Source organism: Mustela erminea, chromosome 19 (assembly GCF_009829155.1).
Source record: "Mustela erminea isolate mMusErm1 chromosome 19, mMusErm1.Pri, whole genome shotgun sequence".
In the NCBI taxonomy this organism is placed as follows: domain Eukaryota; kingdom Metazoa; phylum Chordata; class Mammalia; order Carnivora; family Mustelidae; genus Mustela; species Mustela erminea.
This window is the reverse complement of record NC_045632.1, coordinates 16193760-16208185: the sequence shown is the minus strand read 5'-3', so window position 1 is coordinate 16208185 and position 14426 is coordinate 16193760. Positions and strand designations below refer to the sequence as shown.

The window sequence follows — 14426 nt, the reverse complement described above, 5'->3', positions numbered from 1 at the left end:
ATGGGCTCTAAGGAAATTTAATAATTTTTTCTTCTGCCTTTGTTTCAGTAGCAGGACGTCACCAAGCACAGGATCAGGGTAGCAGGAGCCCCAGGGCTCAGCAGGTTTGCTTCTCTCCACAGGCTAGGTCCTACCCCTGGGGAACTAAGGCAAGTCCCGCCCCCTCTCCCCCATCCTGGGGCCAGCCCAGGTGCGCGGAGGGGTGGGGAGGATCCTCGCTCAGGTGCCTGCTCCCTGCGCCTGCGCTCTACGCGCCCCGCCTCGCCAGGTGCGCCCCGCCCCCCCTCCCGACCGGCCACCTTCCATAGCTGCGCGGAGGCGGCCGCCATTGGCTCCAGCGCCCACCGAGTGTTTGGGAGGTTGGCGGGGTTCTGAACCGTGGAAGAGTCGCTGAGTGTCGCCGGGGCAAGGGGCCAGTGAGGGGCGGACAGAGGCGTCGTGGCCGTAGGAGGCAGGTGTCCGCAAACCGAAGGTCCGGCGAGGTGGAGGGTGGGGGGTTTCCCGGAGGCTTCGGCAGGAGCGCCGGCGCAGCACCTCACAGACCCTCTGGGAGCGCCAGCACCTGAACACGAGGCTCTCTAGCGCGCGTGCGCGGCGAGGGTCTTCCCGCACCTGATCGCGAGACCCTAACGGCCAGCGGCTCGAGGCTTCGCCTGCGCTGCGGGGTGGAACCCGTCATGGCGCAGCTGTGTGGGCTGAGGCTGTGCGGGGCTCTCCTCGCCCTGTTGGCTTCGCTGCTCCTCTTCCGGGCTGAGGCGGCCGACGGAGAACGTGGCGTCCACGGTGAGGGCCAGGGCGGGTCTCCCGGGAGGAGTGGAAGGCCGACAGGCGGAGGGCGGGGCGCGAGGGGATTTGGGCAAGGTCTGAGCCGGGCGAATAGGCGGGAGAGGGAATTGGGAGACCTGGTGAAGCTCGGGGGGTGTGGTGGAGCGGGCTGTAGGAGATTGAGCCTGGGGCTGAGGTTTGGGAGCCCCTGGGACTGAGGACGGGCGGCGGAGCCAGAGTTGGGAAGGTTTCCTGCGGGTGAGGGAGGAGACTTAGGGGTATTGACCAGGAAGGAGTGGCATTGGCCCTTCCTGTGGCAGGAAGGGGGTGAGAGGCCCAACAGAAGACCAGCCTTCTCCTGGCAGAGGAAAGTTCTGTGGCCTAGGGGAGCCCTGAGAGGCCGGGCTTGAGAGGGTGGGGATTGGATTAGGTGACGTAATGGCAGTTTAGCCTCTGGCAAGAAGCCCCCACGCCCACCTCTTTAGATACTGGACCACGGCCTCTCCAGAAGTCTTACCTGGTTCAGTTGCAGTAGAGCGCCTCCAAAATGATGCCTCAGGAAGAAGAAGAAAAGCAAAAGTGTTGGAGGGGAGAAACTTTGCAAAGGTGCAAGAGTGGGGACTCCTTGGGATAAGAAGAGTATTGGCCTTGAGAAGCTGGGGTTGTGGTTGAGGAACTGGTCCTTACAGATTGGTGGAGAATAAGGCCCTATTTAAATCTCTACAGTCTCCAGAAGTTTGGCTTGGGAAGGTCATTTTGAACAAGTGTTGTCATAACCTCAAATGCTTCAGACAAGCACAGCCAGGCTTTGGGAAAAAACCCTCTTTTCAAATGAGAATTCACTGATTCAGCAAAACTTATTGAGCCCCTGCTATGTGTCAGGGATGATGCTGGCACCGGTGGTAACAGTTGTGACTCAGACAAGCCAGGTCCCAACACTTAGCTTGTATTCTAGTGGGAGAGACAGAGACAGTGAGTAAACATTTAGGTAAAGAGCAGTCACCGCAGTATTAAATTACTAAGAAGTAAATGAACAAGGTGAAGTACACAAACAACGTGATGTAAGATGATGGGGCTGCTTTAGCTCAGGTGGTCAGGGGAGGCCTCTCTGAGGAGGGTGATGTCTTGAGCCCTAACACAAAGACCTCTGGTGGGTGGGAGTCCATGGAGGTAATGGAGTCAGAGACCTCCAGTTTGGAGGAAGCCTGGTAGTATTCAAGGAAAAGACACAGGATCATCCTAGCCGGAGTAGAAGTGGGGGTGGGGAGAGAATTGGAGGAGGATGTGAGGTGGGAAAAGTAGGCTGGAGCTCGGTGACTTCGTAGGCCACCGTTTTGGGTGGAAAGAAAAAAGCAGGGTGTGTGTGCCGCTTATCACCTGTGGTGACTTCTGTAATTTACTTATTTTTTTAAAAGATTTTATTTATTTATTTGACAGAGATCATAGGCAGGCAGAGAGAGAGAGAGGAGGAAGCAGGCTGCCTGCTGAGCTGACCTGAGCTGAAGGCAGAGGCTTTAACCCACTGAGCCACCCTGGCGTCCCACCTGTGGTGATTTCTGAAGTCTATTAATTTACCCACGTCAGAGGCAGAGAGGGAAAAATGAGCTAATGGGGATGTCAGGGGTCATTGGGGAGAGAATCAGCTCTGGTAGGTCAAGGAATCAAGAGTGGAGGTAGGTGTTGGGTACCTGGGTGGCTCAGCGGTTAAGCGTCTCCCTTTGGCTCAGGTCCTGATGTCATCATCCTGCTCAATGGAGAGTCTGCTTCTCTCACTTGCTCTGCCTTTCCCCCTGCCCTTGCGTGCTCTCTCAGATAAATAAATGAAATCTTAAAAAACACATAGATAAAAACAGGGACGCCTGGGTGGGCGGCTCAGTCAGTTAACCATCTGCATTCCGCTCAGGTCATGATCCCAGGGTCCTGGGATGGAGCCCCGTGTTGGGCTCCCTGCTCATTGGATAGCTTGCTTCTCCCTCTCCCTCTGCCTACCACTCTGCCTACTTATGCTCTCTCCCTGTCTCTCTGTCAAATAAATAAATAAAATCTAAAAAATTAAAAAGTAAAACAACTCATAGGAAAAAATTCAGGGGTTGCCTGGGTGGCTCAGTAGGTTAAAGCCTCTGCTTTCAATTCAGGCCATGATCCCAGGGTCCTGGGATCGAGCCCTGCATCGGGCTCTCTGCTTGGCAGGGAGCCTGCTTCCCTTCCTCTCTCTCTGCCTGCCTCTCTGCCTACTTGTGATTTCTGTCTGTCAAATAAATAAATAAAAATCTTAAAAAAAAAATTCAGGTGCTGAACATACTTGCAGTCTGAACTAGAATTTGACATGACTTTTTTCAATGACATAATCATGTTAGGATATGCCTTTTAGTTACCTGCTCTGGGACTTAATCAAAACCGAATTTAGGGCTAAACTCTATTGCTTACTGAGTTCTGATCCTTGAAACAGCGTGGTTTGCTGTTTCAAGGATCAGATCTTGCCTAAGATCATGCAGTGGTAATTGACAAAGTCAAGTCTGGCTTCAGAGGCCTTTCCCTGGTGGCCTTTCTGGCTGCTGCAGCTGGGTGGACCTCCTGACCTTTCAGAAGTACTCTTGTCTCGTTGGGTGAACTAATGACCTTGCTTATCTGAAGTTCTGTTTGTTTGAAAGCTTTCAGTAGTTTAATTTGAGCGAGGAGGTAGTTTGATTTTTTTTTCAGGCAACAGGGTCTTCCACTAAGAGTGACGTGTTTCTCCAGCCCCATGCAACTGCATAGGTGCCACTAGATGAGTATGGTGAGGTGGGGACTGTGTAGTGAATGTGTGTGAGGGGGTGATGGTAATGATTGGTCAAGGAATTTGATCTTTGAAGACATGAGGGGGCTGAGGGGTAGAGAGCAGATAGGGTCGGTGAATTGTTGGAGTTGAGGTTTTGGAGGGCATGAACTGGAAAGAAAGGATATGATGGGCAGTGAGTGAGATGCTTGAAACTGAGATTCCAAGAAGTTGTGTTTCTTGAGACAAGGTCTAGACATAACCATTGTGGGACGAAGCTGAGGGGAGGGCAAGATCACTGGAGAAGAGGTTTAGGAACCAAGAGGCCAGGATGGTCTGAGGGTCACCAACCTGGATATGGAAATCACTGGGAATGATGAGGGAGGCAGCACAAGAGATAGTGAGCCAGGAGCTAAAGTCATGAAATGAGGAGTAGTGATCTGGGCAGATGATGCACAAGGTGGGGTACAGTCTGTTTTGATGGTGATTAATAGCTGGACTTTGGAGAGGGCAGAACACTGTAGAAGCAGCACCAGGTGCAAGGAGACCTACCCTCTTGGAAATGTCTTTGAGGGAGGAAGGGTTTGGTTAGAGTAAGGAGAATGTGATGAGAATGTTCAGAGAGGAGATGAGGAAATAAGAGATTGCTTAAGGCAATTGCTAAGTTCCCAAACCCTGGAAGTTAGGGGGAAGAGGGATGAGAACAGTATAGGATGTATGGGGATGAGGGGAGTTAAGTCAGGAGTCTGGGCTGATGTCATGATAAGCAAGTGATAGGAGTGCAGTCCGGTTCAAGGCTGAAAGTGTTGGGCAGGGACTGGGTGTTGGAGGGCAGATGGCAAGGGGTGTGGTGGTAAGTAGTGGGTACTTGGACTCTGGACAGAGGGTGTCCTGAAACCGGACCCTTGCAGCTGGAGGTGGGGGAAAGCTGATACTGCTCTGAGTGTTTCTAGCATTCAGGGAGGGCGCCAGTCTACTGTGGAAAGCACACTGAGATTATAAACCCTCCGCTCCCAAGAGGCCTCCAACAGCCTTTATGTGACTTGTAGTTTGTAGAATTGGGATTTATTTTTTAAAAGATTTTGACAGAGATCACAAGTAGGCAGAGAGGCCGGTGGAGAGAGGGGGAAGCAGGCTCCCTGCTGAGCAGAGAGCACCATGCAGGGCTGGATCTCAGGACCCTGGGATCATGACCTGAGCTGAAGGCAGAGGCCTTAACCCACTGAGCCAACCAGGTGCCCCTAAAATTGGGAATTTTTTTTTTTAAGTTTTTTTTATTTATTTACTTGAGAGAGAGACAGTGAGAGAGAGCATGAACGAGGAGAAGGTCAGAGAGAGAAGCAAACTCCGCATGGAGCTGGGAGTCCGATGCGGGACTTGATCCCGGGACTCCAGGATCATGACCTGAGCCGAAGGCAGTCGTCCAACCAACCGAGCCACCCAGGCGTCCCTAAAATTGGGAATTTTTTATGGAAAAATTTGGTTATGGCTCTCTGCCTGAAAAATGTGAAGATCTGTGGCACCAGATCAGTGTTCCCACATGGCACCCATAGTGCTTCTTTTGGAAAGGGCATACACTACTCCGTCTTTATGTACTTGGCCTGCCCACCGTATCTCTAAGCATTTAAGTTGTAACCTCCCCCATCTTAATATGTTCCATTTTGTAAATGGAGGTAGAGGAAACAGCTCCTTATAAATTGTATAGTGCAAGTGTGTGTGTCATTGCTGTTAGGGAGGGAAAAGCCCTTATCAGTTGGCCACAGATGTGTGTAATTCTTTTTTTTTTTTTTAATTTCTTCCCAGGTGATAAGTCCTATTATCTGGAGTGTCCCAAAATACGTAATTTTTTTTTTTTTTTTAGGATTTTATTTATTTGTCAGAGAGAGAGTGAGTGAGAGCAAGCACAGGCAGACAGAGTGGAAGGGAGAGTCAGAGGGAGAAGCAGGCTCCCTGCGGAGCAAGGAGCCCGAAGCGCAGCTGCTTAACCAACTGAGCCACCCAGGCGTCCCCAAAATACGTAATTTTGATTTCACTCAATTTAAGGATAGATAATACAGTTGGCCCTCGAACAACACAGGGGTTAGGAGCAACTCTGCAGTTGAGATCCAAATCTAAATTTTGATTCCTCAAAAACGTAGCCTGCTGATAGCCTGCCCTCTAAGCCTTACCAATGACATAAACAGTTAATTAACACATATTTTGTGTTACATTTATAAAATACTGTATTCTTCTGTTTGTTTGTTTGTTTGTTTTTAAAGATTTTACTTATTTATTTGACAGAGATCACAAGTAGGCAGAGAGGCAGGCAGAGAGAGAGCAGGAAGCAGGCTCCCTGCTGAGCAGAGAGCCTGATGTGGGCTCAATCTCAGGACCCTGGGATCATGACCTGAGCTGAAGGCAGAGGCTTTAACCCACTGCGCCACCCAGCCACCCCTTAAATACTGTATTCTTTTTTTTTTTTTTTTTAAAGATTTTTTTTTTTTTTAATTTATTTATTTGACAGACAGAGATCACAAGTAGGCAGAGAGGCAGGCAGAGAGTGAGAGAGAGGAAGAAGCAGGCGCCCCGCGGAGCAGAGAGCCCGATGTGGGGCTCGATCCCAGGACCCTGGGATCATGACCTGAGCCGAAGGCAGAGGCTTTAACCCACTGAGCCACCCAGGCGCCCCTAAATACTGTATTCTTAAAGAGAGCTAGAGAAAAAATATTAAGAAAATCATCAAGAAAAAGTTCAACTGTGTATTCCTTTTCAGCACAAAACCTCAAAAATTCCTTTGGGAAGTTTAAGTGTAGTTTCTGCTGCCAATAACTATGCCTGACCTTGGGCTCATCAGAGCTTGGAGTTAATGGGTACTGGGCTCTGTTGATTGTTCTTGGGACTTTCCACTGGAGAAAGTGCAGCAGCCTACATTTGAGAGCCTCTATTGTATTTTCTAGTGATCTTCAGTTTCCATCAACCTCTTGGGTTAATTACAGTTTCCCCAGCACTTTGACTAAAAGGACAAATTTCCAGCACTTCTAATAAGCATGTTCTTAGTCACCACTCCTTTCTCTTAAACCCCATCCACAGGGAGCTAAAGTGCAGTTGGTGTTAGTGATTGGCTGTGGGTTCTCCAAAGTAGCATCTTCTAGGTTTTTTTGTTTTTGTTTTTGTTTTTTAAGATTGGTGTATTTATTTGAGAGAGAGCTTGAGCTCATCCCTGTGAGTAGAGGGAAGGGGAGAGAGCGAGAATCTTTAGGCAAACTCTCCGCTGAACCTGGAGCCCTGAGTCTGCAAGGCTCATCCCACTACCCCAGGAGATCCTGACCTGAGCCAAACCAAGAGTCTGGCTCTTAACGGACTGAGCCAGTCAGGTGTCCCTAGCATCTTCTGGTGTTCTGCCCTTCACAGAAGAGGCACTTGTTTTGCTTGCAATCAAGGCAGTTTGCAGGATACTTTGAAATACTTACTCACTGGTTTATCCAAGACATTTTTTTTTTTAAAGATTTTATTTATTTATTTGATGGAGATCACAAGTAGGCAGAGAGGCAGACAGACAGGAGGAAGCAGGCTCCCTGCCAAGCAAAGAGCCCGATGCGGGACTCGATCCCAGGGCCCTGAAGATCATGACCTGAGCCGAAGGCAGAGGCTTAACCCACTGAGCCACGCAGGCGCCCCCAAGACATACATTTTTTAAAAGATTTTATTTATTTATTTATTTGATAGAGCACAAGCTGGGGGAGCAGCAGGCAGAGAGAGAGGGAGAAGCAGGCTCCCAGCTAAGCAGGAAGCCACGTGACTCGATTCCAGGACCCTGGGATCATGACCTAAGCCAAAAGCAGGCACTTGACCCACTGAGCCACCCAGGCACCCCTATTTAAACACCTACTATGTGCAAGGTACAGTTTTAGGCCCAGGAAACAGCACTGAACAAAACAAATGACCTCCTGATGCATGGCAGCCACCTTGTAATGAAAGAAAGACAGTACAGTCATAAAATGGCAGTGAATATGTACCTGGAAATGAGTACTGTAAGAAAAGTAAGGTAAGATTTGGTGTGCTTAGTGCTGAAAACATGGCCTTCGAAGCTCAGATGGTGACGGCCCCTAAAGAACATTGAGGGCCTCACTTTCAGGTCCTCTGAAGGTCCACGGAAAAGATTCCTTTGTGAAGTGAAGCAGACTTCTCTTTCACCCACTCCCCACACACTTCTCATCTTTCCTCTCCTGGGAGTCATTTATAACTCTCACACTTAAGGTAAGTTGACAGGGCATCCAGGCCTGTGCGATGTGCTGATGTGGTAGCCAGAGATTCATGTGAGAAGCAAGTGACCCCTGATTTCATGGACCCCAGGAAGCCTTGATGGCTCACTGGTCACATGACTAAAGCAGTTTTCACAGTGACCCCAGAAGCAGTAGCATGCGGATTATGGGTGTCTGTGCAGTCCTGGTCACAAATGTCATTTCATGTATTGTTTCTGAAAAGATCTTTTTGAAAACTGAAAAGGGATGCTGGAACATGGATGCTGAGGCCCCATACGTAATTTTAGAGTTTAGTTAATTTGAAATTATTTGAAGTATATTTTTCATGATTAGAAATCCATTTTAGAAATGAAGGCAAAAAAATTTAGCTGTTGTTTTACATACTAGTGTTTTGAGATGGATCTCACCGAAAGGGGCCTGGCTTTGGCTTCTAAAGTCCTTGAGTTCATACGGCATATTTTATGTGTCCCCCTGGGTCTGTCATTTAGAGTCCAGGACATGCACTTAAGGGGGTGAAAAATAACTACCATCATGGTTTGTGACCTTTCAAGGGACCACTCATAAACAGATGCAGAGTATGTATGTGGTATTGAAATTTAATGGGACATAATGGAAAAACATGTCTGAAAACGTTCCTCAGGGATGATAATGAAAAACAAGTTTGAGAAACACTATTCCAGGGAGAAGGGTATATTAGCTTTCATCAATTTGTGAAAATGGTCCATGATTCAGAAAAGGTTAAGAATCCCTTGAATTGGGTGCCTGGGTGGCTCACTGGGTTGAGCTTCTGCCTTTGGCTCGGGTCATGGTCTCAGAGTCCTGGGATCGAGCCCCGCATCAGGCTCTCTGCTTAGCAGGGAGCCTGCTCCCCCACAACCCCTCTGCCGATTCTCTGCCTTCTTGTGATCTTTCTCTCTGTCAAATAAAAAAAAAAATCTTAGAGGGAGTCCCATGAAAGACACTGAAACTGCCTTTCCAAGTTACTCAGATGGGCTACTGTGATTGTAGGTAAGGGTAGAATTCATAGTCTTGTTTGATGAATATGCAGTGACGGTAGGAGCGGTGGTTTGCCTTGTGCCAATGGTTTCTAAAGTGTAAACTTATATATCTCAATATTTTATATCTAAAGTGCCAAGGTTTTATATCTAAAACGAGATATTATGAGTCTTACAATTTAAGTTGGATTTGCCGTTGTAAATGTTCTTTCCTCATAAATACCCAAGGGTTATTTTAAAGTTTCTGCATTATTTATCCTAATAATGACAACTTCCAGGCACCCAAACCTAGAGGAGATGGGTAGTTAGTAGCTTTCTTTCCTTTTTTTAAAGATTTTATTTATTTATTTGACAGAGAAAGATCACAAGTAGGCAGAGAGAGAGAGAAGCAGGCTCCCTGCTGAGCAGAGAGGCTGATGCAGAGCTCCATCCCAAGACCCTGAGATCATGATCTGAGCCGAAGGCAGTGGCTTAACCTACTGAGCCACCCAGGTGCCCCATTGGTAGCTTTCTTTACTGAAAACAGAAGCACTCAAGTATGTAGAACCTACCCAGCTAACCCAAATAGGTGAATTCCTAGGTCCCTTAGAAATCAAGCTGATCATAAAGTACATGTCAACTCTGGAATTTGGCACAGTGGGATTAAAACAGCCATGAGTACCTCCCGGATACTCAGTACCTCTTTGCTTACACAGAGCCTTTTTTTTTTTTTTTTTTTTAAGATTTTATTTATTTATTTATTTGACAGAGAGAGAGAGAGAGAGATCACAAGTAGGCAAGAGGCAGGCAGAGAGAGAGGAAGGGAAGCAGGCTCCCTGCTGAGCAGAGAGCCGGATACGGGACTTGATGACCTGAGCCGAAGGCAGTGGCTTAACTCACTGAGCCACCCAGGCGCCCTTACACAGAGCTTTTAAAGATAGCTCATTCTTCAGTGAAGAGATACTAGAAGATCCAAATGGGTAACCAGGGCATATTTTTTCTTACTTTCCCCAGGCCTTGAACACTTAATCTCAGCATAATGTGGGGTTGCAGGACTTTGATCTATGTGATAGTTTGCCTTTGTCCTACGCTGGTGAAGATCAGGAAGATACCATTTAAGGTGTGGTAAATGGTCACACAGCAGAAAAATAAAGGGAAGGGTGATGGTTTAATTGGTTTTATTGACTCTGACTTGAGGTTTTCCATAGCCCCGTGTCCTGTTAGCCACCATACTCAGTTGGATTTTCTAGTGAACTCTGTCATCCTTTTTGTACCTTCATTCCCACTGTCCCTGTATTAGTCTGGCCTCATAAAAATATATTATCTACTCTTTATTCAAAGATTTGTTCTAAAATTTTTTTTAAGATTTGATTTATGTATTTGGCAGACAGAGATCACAAGTAGGCAGAGAGGCGGGCAGAGAAAGGAGGAAGCAGGCTCCCGCTGAGCAGAGAGCCTGATGCGAGGCTTGATCCCAGGACCCTGGGATCATGACCTGAACTGAAGGCAGAGGCTTTAACCCACTGAGCCTCCCAGGCCCCCCTGTTCTAAATGTTTTAAGGGCTTTTTATTTTTTAATTTTTTCTTATTTATTTATTTATTTATTTCGGTGTGGGGAGAGAGAGAAAGAGAAAGAAACAGACTCTGCTGAGCAGGGAGCCTAATATGGGACTTGATCCCAAAACCCTGGGATCATTACTTGAACTGAAGGCAGATGCTTAACAGACTGAGCCACCCAGGTGCCCCTGTTTAAGAGTTTATAATGGAATATAAAACTCGTTCAGTCTTCACAACACTCTTATGTTATTGGTCTGTGTGTAAAAGAAATCCCTCCCATTTGAGTCCCATTTGAGTTGTTTTAAAGAAATGCGTCTGTGGGGATGCTTGGGTAGCTCAGGTCATAATCCCAGGGTCCTGGGATCAAGTTCTGAGTTAGGCTCCCTGCTCAGTTGGGGGCAGGGGTTGCTTCTGCAAAAAAAGAAATACCTGTGCGTGCTCCCAGAATTTACTTCAGTAGGGACTGTGGAGGAAAAGCTGATGAGTCTCTTTGCTTTGTTACTCAATAGTGAATTCAAGTGCCTTTTCCCAGACAAGCCATTGTCAGGACCCCCTCAAGATTAATAGTGCATTCTGAAGCAGGCATCATAAGTCTAGATGTCACACACAGAAGGGGACTTTTTGCTAACACACTTGCCAGAAAACACTTTTATACTAACTAAATCCAGAATATGTATAAATCACAGAGAGACCCTTACTTAAGCTTGGGCTACGTTCTAATGTCCCTTAGGGTAGTTATCTTGCTAACATTCTCAGCTTTTACTGCTAAAATAAGTAGATTTTAAAGAGAAAACTGTTTATTGCAGAATTTTCCTGACACCAGATGGAATGGGCTTTTCCATAGTTCTCAGTGGACACCCATTTGACTCATTTCTGACACCAACTCCACGGAGTTAGCACAGAGCCCACGGGTTACCAGCTCAGTCCCACAACCCGCTTCTCCCACACCTTCACTGGAATGTCCCAGGTTGTCACCTGTACTTCCAACCTGTGTGCTATAAATCAAAGGTTCCCACAACCCCCTTGGATAATTTGCTAGAATGGCTCACAGAACTCAGATATATTTACCAGTGTATTATAAAGGATAAGGATGAACAGCCAGATGAAGACATGGAGTGAAGTCTGGGAGGGTCCCCAGCACAGAAGCTCTGTCCTTGTGGAGTTTGGGGTGAGCCAGCCTCCTGGTACATGATGTGTTCACCAACACACCTCTCCTAACTCCTTCGGTTAGGGTCTTTTAGGAAGCTTCATCATGTAGGCATGATTGATTATTAACTCAAACTCCGATCCCCCACCCTTTCCTGGAGGATGGGGGTTTGGCTTAAAGTTCCAACTCCTCAGTCTTTCCCTTGTCTTTCTGGCAGTCAGCCCCCCACCCCAATCATCTCACTATGACACCACAGAGATTCCCAGACTCTTAGCTCTTGTGTCAGGAACCTGGCTCAAAAACCAGCGTTCCTAGTACTGAAGAAACCACAAGGGAGGGGGCGCCTGGGTGGCTCAGTGGGTTAAGCCTCTGCCTCAGGTCATGAGCTCAGGGGTCCTGGGATTGAGCCCACAGCGGGCTTTCTGCTCAGCAGGGAGCCTGCTTCCTCCTCTCTCTGCCTTTTTCTCTGCCTACTTGTGATCTCTCTCTCTCAAATAAATAAAAATCTTAAAATATAAAAGAAAAACCACAAGGAAGGTACAGTGGGGGGTGTGGGGGGTTGGCCAAATCTGTTTGTCTTACTATGTCAAAGATAGGCTGAATCCATAATCAGAGCTTCGCCTTATCTTCTGGTTTACATACTCCAAGCCTCTAAAAATCTGCATTTTTCTTTTCTTTTTTATTTTTTTTAAGCAGCCAGGCCTAAATCAGGGAATATGTGGCTTTCTGAATTAAAGTATATGGTGTTTATATATTTTCCGGCTTTATTGTTAGATTAGTATGCGTTTGTTGCATGTACTATTGTTCCCACATTATGAGTGAGGAAATAGGCACAGGAAGGTTAGAACTGCCTCTGGGTAAGACAGCGGGCTCGTAAGAGGCAGCCAGGGATGCCTGCACACACAGATCCTTTACCGGAACAGAGGATCTGTCCTACAAGGGTTTTTTTTTTTTTTTTTAAAGATTTATTTATTTATTTATTTGACAGAGAGAGAGATCACAGTAGGAGAGAGAGAGGAAGGGAAGAGATCACAGAGAGAGAGGAAGGGAAGCAGGCCCCCCGCTGAGCAGAGAGCCCGATGTGGGACTCGATCCCAGGACCCTGAGATCATGACCTGAGCCGAAGGCAGCGGCTTAACCCACTGAGCCACCCAGGCGCCCCTGTCCTACAAGTTTTTGTCAAATGCCTCCGGTATGTGTCACTCCCCTGTCCCAGAGCCTTGGGTCATTTCCTTTGTACCTTATGTTGGCTTACAAGCTCTTTGAATTTCAGATGTGATTGTAGTATTTTACCTTGTGTGATTTTGTTGTTTTGTTTTGTTCTGTTTTTCTGCCCAAGTGTGTCTTTTTCCTACTTGTAAACCCCTGGAGGTCAGATGACCGCATCTCCAGTCAGCGCCTTCTATGTATAGGATGGCTGCTCAGCCCAGTTTACCTTGGACGGTTCCAGTTTATGCCACCATATGTCACAGAGTGACTATTAAGAACAGGTTATTTTAGTTTCTGTTCTGTGGAAAGTGTAAAGCATTCCAACAAAGGGTTTTATTTTTATTTTTATTTTTTTAAAGATTTTATTTATTTATCAGAGAAAGAGAGGGGGAGAGAGCGAGCACAGGCAGACAGAATGGCAGGCAGAGGCAGAGGGAGAAGCAGGCTCCCTGCTGAGCAAGGAGCCCGATGTGGGACTCGATCCCAGGACGCTGGGATCATGACCTGAGCCGAAGGCAGCTGCTTAACCAACTGAGCCACCCAGGCGTCCCTCAACAAAGGTTTTTTTTTTTTTCTTTTTTTTTTTTTTTAAGATTTTATTTATTTATTTGGCAGAGAGAGAGGAAGAAGCAGGCTCCCTGCTGAGCAGAGAGCCCAATGCGGGGCTCGATCCCAGGACTCTGAGATCATGACCTGAGCCGAAGGCAGCGGCTTAACCCACTGAGCCACCCAGGCACCCCTCAACAAAGGGTTTTAATGTAGATTTTTTTTTTTTGCAGCCATGCTGTTGATTGCTAAATGTAATAGTCTGATCATGACGCTGAATAAATGTGTCTTTAAGAAAAAAAAAAAAAGAATACACCCTTTCGGGGTGCCTGGGTGGCTCAGTTGTTAAGCATCTGCCTTTGGTTCAGGTCATGATCCCAGGGTTCTGGGATCAAGAACCGGATGGGGCTCCCTGCTCAGTGGGAAGCCTGCTTCTCCCTCTCCCACTCCCCATGCTTGTGTTCCCTCTCTCTCTTTGTGTCTCTCTCTGTCAAATAAATAAACACAACCTTTATTTTATTTTATTTTATTTATTTATTTTTAAGATTGTGTTTATTTATTTGACAAAGGGAGAGAGATCACAAGTAGGCAGAGAGGCAGGCAGAGAGAGGGGGGGAAGCAGATCAGAGAGCCTGATACGGGGCTCCATCCCAGGACCCTGTGATCATGACCTGAGCGGAAGGCAGCGGCTTTAATCCACTGAGTCGCCCAGGCGCCCCTATTTATCCTATAGTTTTAAGTTTTTTAACTGAAAGTTTTAAACAGAAGAGACCGTAATCCACTATTCTGATAAAACCACTGCTGATCCTTAAAAAACAAAAGTAATGCATTCACAAGATTAGAATACTCACACTGTACTGAAAGATCCAGATGGAAAAGAAAAACTGGAAAAGGCTCTCTCCCTCCTTTCAGGCCCTTTCTTTAAAGGTACATTCATACACACATCTAAATTAAAAGCTTAGAAAGGAATTAAAATAGTAAACCATTCTCTTCCTTTTTTCCCCCTCTTAGTCTTCCATATTTTCTATACCAGCACACATACCTTTGCCTGTTTTGAACAGAGCCTGGTATCCCCTTGTGTGCAGTTCTCACAAGTTACTGAATCAGCACAAACCAGATGTCTTGATGGTGAATTTGCAGCTGTTAAAGGTTTGTGAACACCAAGCCCTTTGTGGATTTGGCAATCCTGGCCCCCATTCTTAAAAACACTTGGATTAGGTGACTCTTCATTG

General features: G+C 46.9%; 1 protein-coding gene across 1 annotated transcript in view; it reads left to right on the top strand.

Annotated features, from left to right (window-relative positions):
* Positions 1 to 267: 267 nt before the first annotated feature.
* Positions 268 to 14426, top strand: part of SPINT2 (serine peptidase inhibitor, Kunitz type 2) — a 31164-nt gene continuing 17005 nt past the window's right edge. Inside the window, exon 1 of the mRNA XM_032323818.1 lies at positions 268 to 783. Within this exon, the coding sequence (XP_032179709.1) occupies positions 678 to 783 (106 nt within the window). The 5' untranslated portion in view covers positions 268 to 677. The remainder of the gene's footprint in view (positions 784 to 14426) is intronic.